We start from the raw sequence: 7,175 nt of genomic DNA, 5'->3' as shown, positions 1-7,175 counted from the left end.
GAGGAGCGTGCGCGTGGGGAGAGTGTGTCAGGCTCGTGGATGGAAGTCCATATTGCACGTGGCCTGTTTTCTCAGAGAGGTTTGGCAGTTTGTTCAGCCACGTAGCTTCTGAGGAAAAATGAGGGCTGCGCTGGGCATTCCCACCTTTGACCCCTGCACCCCCTAACGTGCGTTCTGTTTTCCCCATTTTCACGGGGGAGGAGTAGGCTTAAGGGGCAGATGACCTAGTTAGGACTCCTCCGCTAGCCTGGAGCTCTGGACCGTCTGCTAAAGCCCTTTCAATATCATGCCTCCCCACGCCCAGCTGGAGGCCAGGCCTGGCTCCTTCCTGGTCCCCCTGTCTTTGGTCGGTGACAGCCCCCAGGAGTGGCTCTCACTGCCTGGGCTGGATGGGGCGGTAGCCCCCAGCGTGGGGGGCGGGTGTCGGAGCTCCAGGTTCTCCACCGTCCCCCAAGCCGTCCCTCTATGCCCTTGGCATGTGGCTGCTCGGGAGGGGTCGGTGACTGATGGGATGGGTGTCCTTTGGCATCCCCTTTCCCGCCTGAGCCTGGCGTGCCCAGCTGCCTAGTGCTGCAGCATGAGGCCCCGCCCATACGGAGCTGGCCATCCAAACCAGCGCCATGGCAGCTTCGGTCTCCTCTGAATCGCTGGCCAGTGTTGGGCTCGGCAACCTGAAGAACACGTTCCGGGCGCACCGCTGCCCGTCCCCGAGTGTCCGCCCTCCTCCCAGCCAGTGAATGAAGTACAGGCGCCTCGTTGGGCCGTGACATTCCCTGTCTTCTCCTCTCTGGGAGTGTTGTGGGCCTGGTGCTGTCCTCCCCCCTATCCCATGACCCTCAGCTGCAGGGGCTTCTCAGGGTCAGAGGCTCACAGAGGCCCCATCTTACAGCTGCGGGGAAACAGGCTCTGAGTCGTTCCTGTAGCAAGGGACGAGGCAGGATTCAAACCCGGGGCCCCCAGTCCATGGCCTTTGGCATCCCCCCTCCTTCCCTCATAGACTTCAGTGGGCAGGTTTGCCAGTAACAGCCAGCCCACCTTCCCCTTTGCTCAGCTCAGTCCTGGGGAGTTTTCTGTGGTTTAGGCGATGCTGTTCTCCTTAAGGTGCTCATCTGTTAAGTGGCCATCACACCCTGCTAGGGTCGGGGGGAGAGGGAAGGAGGCAGAGTTCCACCTTTTGTGCCAGGCATTGTGGTGGGCACCTCATTTGATAACATTCAGGCTAAGACGGAGTATTAGAAGGCATTGGCCTGGGGTGATGCTGTCGCTGCTTATTTTGCGGTGGGGGGCCTCGCCCTGTTCACCCTCCCCCCTCTGCAGGCCTGAGCTGGCATCAGGCCTCGGGATCTCCTTGGCGATGCCTCTGATGCTAGAAGTTGTGGAGAGTCTGAGATGGGTGGAGCCAGGCCAGGGGGGCAGCCACCCCCAAGTGATGTTGAAGGATGACATTTGTTCACGTGGGGAAGGGCTGCTTGGTCTGCGATGGCATCTGTTAGCCCCTGTCCTGTCTGCCCCCCACGGCGTGCTCCCCAGGGCTTCGCCTAACCCCGTGCCCTCCCTTTTCCTAAGAGCATCATCTACTACGTGAGCCGCTCTCCCAAGCTGGAGGCCTGGCTGAGCCACGAGGGCATCGGGGCAGCCCTGCGGCCTGTGCGCGCCCCCGGCTACGCCGACTCGGACCCCACCTTCTCCCTGAGTGTGGACGAGGACTACGACCTGCGGCTGGCCGGCCTTTCGCTGCCGGCCTTCTGCGCGGTCCACCTTGATTGGATCCAGTATTGTGCCGCGCGACGGGGCCAGGTGAGCCGGGGCGAGGGGGCGGGGCACCTGTCGTATGTGGTGGTCCCCACCCTGCGCGCCTTAGAGCTTGAGGGGAACTGGGCACGTTTTGGGGTTCACCCTTTCCCCCCCCACCCTTGAGGCCCAAGTCTCAGCCAGATTCTTGGGGTGGGGGGTTTGCGTTTTAGCCCATGGAACACGACTGGAACTCCCCTCTCGTCACCCTGTGCTTTGGGCTGTGCGTGCTGGGCCGCCGGGCTTTGGGGACGGCGTCCCACAGCATGGCAGCCAGGTGAGTTTGGTTCTGGGGAGCCCCTCCCAGCCCCACCCCGTGCCCCACCCTCGACCCCCTCCTTCCCGCTCACCTGTGTCTCCCTTGGACACCCGTGCCCCTGCCCTGCCTCCCGCAGCCTGGAGCCCTTCCTCTACGGCTTGCACGCCCTGTTCAAGGGAGACTTCCGCATCACGTCCCCGCGGGACGAGTGGGTCTTTGCTGACATGGACCTCCTGCACCGTGTGGTTGCCCCGGGGGTCCGCATGGCCCTCAAGCTCCACCAGGTTTGTGGCCAGCCGCTGGCGGGTGGGGGAGGCCGGCCCGGGAAGGTGCCGTGGCCTGACGCCCTCCCGCGCGTCCCCAGGACCACTTCACGTCCCCCGACGAGTACGAGGAGCCCGCCGTGCTCTACGACGCCATCGCGGCCAACGAGGAGCGCCTGGTGATCTCCCACGAGGGCGACCCCGCCTGGCGCAGTGCCATCCTCAGTAACACGCCGGCCCTGCTGGCACTGCGGCACGTCATGGACGACGCCTCGGACGAGTACAAGATCATCATGCTGAACCGCAGGCACCTCAGCTTCCGTGTCATCAAGGTCTCTGCTCTGCCGCTACGCGCGTGCACACATAACGTGTGTTGTTCCGCAGACGTAGCTTCTGTGGCCACCTCTTGCCAACGGGCCGCCCCCCACCGAGGTTGGAGGACGGAGGGGAGTTAGGCCATCAGTCCGTCCACGAGCATTTAGTAAGCGCCTGCTGTATGCTGGGAGCTGGAGATGAGACCGTCCCTGCCTCCTGTGGCGCTTACTGGCCGAGGGGTCGTAGGGTGAGGGCTGCTGGAGTCCGACCCTGTCATGAGGCCTTGAGCACTTAGGTGACTTGCCCAGGGTCACACAGCTCCAAAGGTTCCAGGCAGGCTTTGGAAAGGATCTTCCTGATTCCACGTCCTCGGGTCGCCCTTTGTGTCACCGTCACCTCGGCGAGGGGCTGGGATCCTAGGAGGGGAGGGGACCGGGCCGGGGGCCCCGCCACCCTCCTTCACACCACGCCTCCGTTTGGGCAGCGTGGGCCTCTGCGAGACTGGCGGCTGTGGCCGGGCTGGGCCCGAGACCACGTGGTGTATAGGGTGTCACTGGGCTTCGAGTCCTGGGCTCAAATCCTGCCTCTGACACCAGGTGGGAAACCTGTCAGCAGCCTCGGTTTCCTCATCTGTAAAGTGGGGGTGGTAATACCTGTAGCCTGTTCCTCACAGGGGGGTGAGGCTCGATGAGGGTGACGTATGGAACGCTCTGCAAGCTTGTGAGCGTTCTGGTTACGATTACAGAATAGGCCTCCTGTAAATGTGTGTTCGTATTGACAAAGGTAAGCCGCCAGGTGTGGAGGGAGCCGAGCACAGCGCCAGGCACGGGGAGCCTCGGGGCAGGGGGAAACAGATGGTCAGCAGACGGTCAGTGTGGTTCCCAGCCTCCTGGACCTTGGCCACGAGCCTGCGAGAGGCAGCTGCCCACAGACAAGGAGCAGCTTCTGCGTCCCACAGGCGTGCCCGTCCAGCCAGGAGAGCGTTGGGGGAGAAGGGCAGGGACGTGCCTTGGGTGTGACTGGGACCAGAGCCTCCCCTCTCCTTCCCCTCTTAGCTAGTCGCAGACTGCTGCTGGGGCCCCAGACCGAACTCTGTGCCTGCTCCCCGGGGCATCCTGATCTCTGACCTTCTGACCCTCTGTCCTGTAGGTGAACCGGGAGTGTGTGCGGGGCCTGTGGGCCGGCCAGCAGCAGGAACTCGTGTTTCTCCGTAACCGCAACCCAGAGCGTGGCAGCATCCAGAATGCCAAGCAGGCCCTGCGGAACATGATCAACTCGTCCTGTGACCAGCCGCTGGGCTACCCCATCTACGTGTCTCCTCTGACCACCTCCTTCGCTGGCAGCCACCCCCAGCTCCAGGCCCTTTGGGGCGGCCCGGTCAGCCTCCAGGCCATTGCCAACTGGCTCCTGCGAAGTTGGGAGAGGTGAGGGAGGGCCTGAGGTGAGGGGGTGATGGGGGGGCTGGGGGCCCAGGCTGGCCTCCCTAAGCCTCATGGCCTCTGCCCTAGGCTTCAGAAGGGCTGTGGGGCTGGCTGCAACAGTGGCGGGAACGTGGACGATTCTGACTGTGGGGGCGGCTCCTCCATCAGCAATAACCCTCCGGCTCCCCACCCCACCCCCGAGAACCCCGCCGGTAAGAAAGCAACTGTGGCTGCCTGTCGGGACTGGAGGTGACGCCTGGGGCGGGGGTCTGAGAAGTCCCCCTCCTCGCCCCGACCCCCAGCCACTTTATAGATGAGGAAAGGGGAAAGGTGATGGGATGGGGGAGGAAGGGAGGGCTTGTCTGGTGAAGCTGTGTTTAGTCCGTCCCTTCCCCCTTCCACAGCCCGAGAGCAGCCCTTTCCCCTGGGCCTAGGTCTGGGCTGGACGCTGCGGCCCTCCCTGAGCGGGGCTGGCGATGGCTTTTCCTCACGACGACGAAGAGAGGGTGGGCCCCCTTCTCTCCAGTGGCCCCCACCCATGGGTGCTCCCCGGCTGTCAGGACCAGCTCCTTCCCCCGTGCTTGCCTCGCCTGCCCCGCCTGAAGCCCCCCAGCCACCCCAGGCTGGCACACCGGCCCCCTTCAGCTACGAGGGCCTCAGTGGCAAATGGAGCTTGGGAGGCAGAAAAGGTCTGGGAGCGTCTGATGGGGAAGCAGCCTCGGGGAGCCCCAAAGGAGGGTCCCTCCGATCTCAGGTAAGGCCATGGGGGACGGGGAAGGGTGCAGTGGCCCAGGGGCCAGCAGAGAGACCAGGCTGCTGAAACCTCGCCCCCCACCCCCCCAGGCGCCCAGCACCTCCCCCTTGGACCTCAGCCTCAGCCCAGATGTCAGCACGGACACTTCCTCGCCTGGCCCTGCCCAAGATCTTTCTCTATCAGCCAGGCCTTGTGAAGCTGGGACCCCTGGGGGTGGGGGCAACTGGCTGGCCCCCCCAGAGGAGCAGGAGAGCCCAGCAGCCCAGCCGTTACTGGAACACCAGTACTGACCAGCGCTGACCCTGATGGGACTGAGTGACTGAGTGCTTGGGGGGCTTAGAGCCCAGCCTCAGCCTCAACTCGCCAAACCGATGGGCTGGTCCCGTTCAGAGCTCTGGAGCCAGGGGGCAGGGCCCTCTTTGCCGGGGGCCAGGACTCGGGACTCAGGGGCCCCGCTCCCTATGGGCTGGAGCCGGGGCTCGGCAGGGAGGGAGAGCTAGTGCCTCCGGGAGATGTTAGCCCCCATCCCGCCTCACAGGGCCCGGAAGCTTGGGGCCGAAGTTTGGAAAGAAAGGGGGGGGGGGGGTTTTTTTTTTTTTTTTTTTTTTTCTGCTTCTGAGACACCAGAATTAATAACACTATTTTTGATTTTGGTTGGAGTTTTCTTTGGTCATTTTGTGGGGTGAAGAAGTGGGGCGAGAGGGCGCAGCTAGGTGGCGCGGTGGATAGAGCACTGGCCTGAAGTCGGGAGGACCCGAGTTCAAATGCATGCGGCCTCAGACCAAACACTTGACACGTACTGGCTGTGTGACCTTGGGCAAGTCACTTAACCCCAATTGCCTGACCAAAAAAAAAAAAAGTGGGACAAGCTGGGGTACCCAGTAACTCCCCAGAGGATCCTCAGGAGTGCGAGGTGGGGTGGGGGGGCAGACTGAGGATTCTTGCGCTCCAGGGGCTCTGGGATCTCGGGGACATGCAGATTGCAGCCTGTCCATAAAACGTCATCCCCCCGTTCCTTGGGATCATTTCAGAGATGCTAGGGGAGCCCCTGGGTTGCCTCCTTCTGATGGATGAAGACCCCCCCCAAGAGCATTTTCTGCCCTGTTAGTAAACATTTATTAAACACCTGCTGTGTGCCAGGCCCTGTGCTAAGTGCTGGCTGTACAAAGAAAGGCTGGAGATATCCCCTGCCCCCGAGGTGTGCCCCGGCTAATACGGGCGACAAACGTGTAAACAGGCAGGAGAAAGTGTAGAGAAATGGGTCCCTTCCCGAAGGACAGCCCTAGCATTGGAGGCGGCCACGGGAGCCTGGAGCAGTGAGGAGGGAGGGTGCCCCAGGCAGCGGGCACAGCCAGACATGGGTGGGCCCTTTGGAAGGAACCCTCAGCTGACCCCCGAGAGGCTGGCCCTGGGGACCCAGGCTGCCTGCCAAAAGGAAATGGGGGCCCTGCCTTCTGTCCACTGGGCTGTGCGCCAACCAAATGAGCCACATGAGTGAGGAAGGGGGCGCTTGGGACCCCCACCATTGGAAGGAAAACCCACGCTGCTGAGTTAGGAGAGCCATTGAGCTCGATGGATGTAAACGGGAAACTGAGGCCCAGAGAAATGATGGGGCTTGCCTGGGGATCACCCCCAAGCGCCTGGTTCCAGGGCTTCACCTGGAGGAGACCCCCAAGGCCACTTGGTGACCCAAAGGTGTTGGGCGGAGGTCGCAGGCCAGGGGCTCACAAGGGTTTGGGGCAGAGCCGTGTGCCCCTCCCACTGGGTCACACTAACGAGTCCAGCCTGGGTGCCCTCCCTGGGGTACCCCCGGGTTGCTCCCTCTCTCCCAGCTGCCCGGGGGCCCTGGCCTTGGCCTTGAGCCTGCGTCCAGCCGGGCCCTCCCCCTCCCAGGCTCGGCTCCTCCCTCCTTGGGCCCAGGCGGGAGATGGGGGGGAGGGGGCCGAGGCCCCTCCCCGAGGCGGAGCCCGGGCGCCGGGCAGGGAGCGGCGCGCGGGCGGCTGGCCGGCACTCAGTGGCGGGGCGCAAGTGGGACCCCGAAGAGGTACAGCGCGGGCGCCCCAGGGAGCGGGGCGGGGGGCAGTGGGGGAAGGGTGGCGTCCAGGGGAGCCCCTTTCTTCCTCCCCTCTCCCCAACCCTGAGCGCGCGGGCAGCCTGTTCTGGGGCACAGCCGGCAGAGGAGCCCCGAGGACGGGGTAGGCGCGGAGCGGGGTCTGGCGGGGGGGGTTTCCTCCCCGCGCCCCCCAAGCACGTGCCCCCGTCTTGTGCCTCCAGACCCCTATTGACGGCCCCCCCACGCGCCAGCTTTCACCCCTGCTGCCCCTCTGCTGACCCCCCGCTGACGGTCCCCGGTGCCAGCTTTCACCCATGCT

General features: G+C 64.1%; 1 protein-coding gene across 1 annotated transcript in view; it reads left to right on the top strand.

The window, feature by feature from the left end:
* The window catches only part of PCNX3 (pecanex 3), an 18,752-nt gene extending 13,290 nt beyond the window's left edge, over positions 1–5,462 (top strand). The window contains exons 27-34 of the mRNA XM_027855996.1: positions 1,567–1,797; positions 1,965–2,068; positions 2,187–2,334; positions 2,415–2,645; positions 3,778–4,052; positions 4,137–4,261; positions 4,454–4,803; positions 4,893–5,462. Coding sequence (XP_027711797.1) covers positions 1,567–1,797; positions 1,965–2,068; positions 2,187–2,334; positions 2,415–2,645; positions 3,778–4,052; positions 4,137–4,261; positions 4,454–4,803; positions 4,893–5,093 — 1,665 coding nt within the window. The 3' untranslated portion in view covers positions 5,094–5,462. The remainder of the gene's footprint in view (positions 1–1,566; positions 1,798–1,964; positions 2,069–2,186; positions 2,335–2,414; positions 2,646–3,777; positions 4,053–4,136; positions 4,262–4,453; positions 4,804–4,892) is intronic.
* Positions 5,463–7,175: the final 1,713 nt, after the last annotated feature.

This window comes from Vombatus ursinus, unplaced genomic scaffold (assembly GCF_900497805.2).
Source record: "Vombatus ursinus unplaced genomic scaffold, bare-nosed wombat genome assembly UNPS02011369.1, whole genome shotgun sequence".
In the NCBI taxonomy this organism is placed as follows: domain Eukaryota; kingdom Metazoa; phylum Chordata; class Mammalia; order Diprotodontia; family Vombatidae; genus Vombatus; species Vombatus ursinus.
Note: the sequence above shows the minus strand (reverse complement) of the source record. Positions and strands in the feature narration are given on the sequence as shown.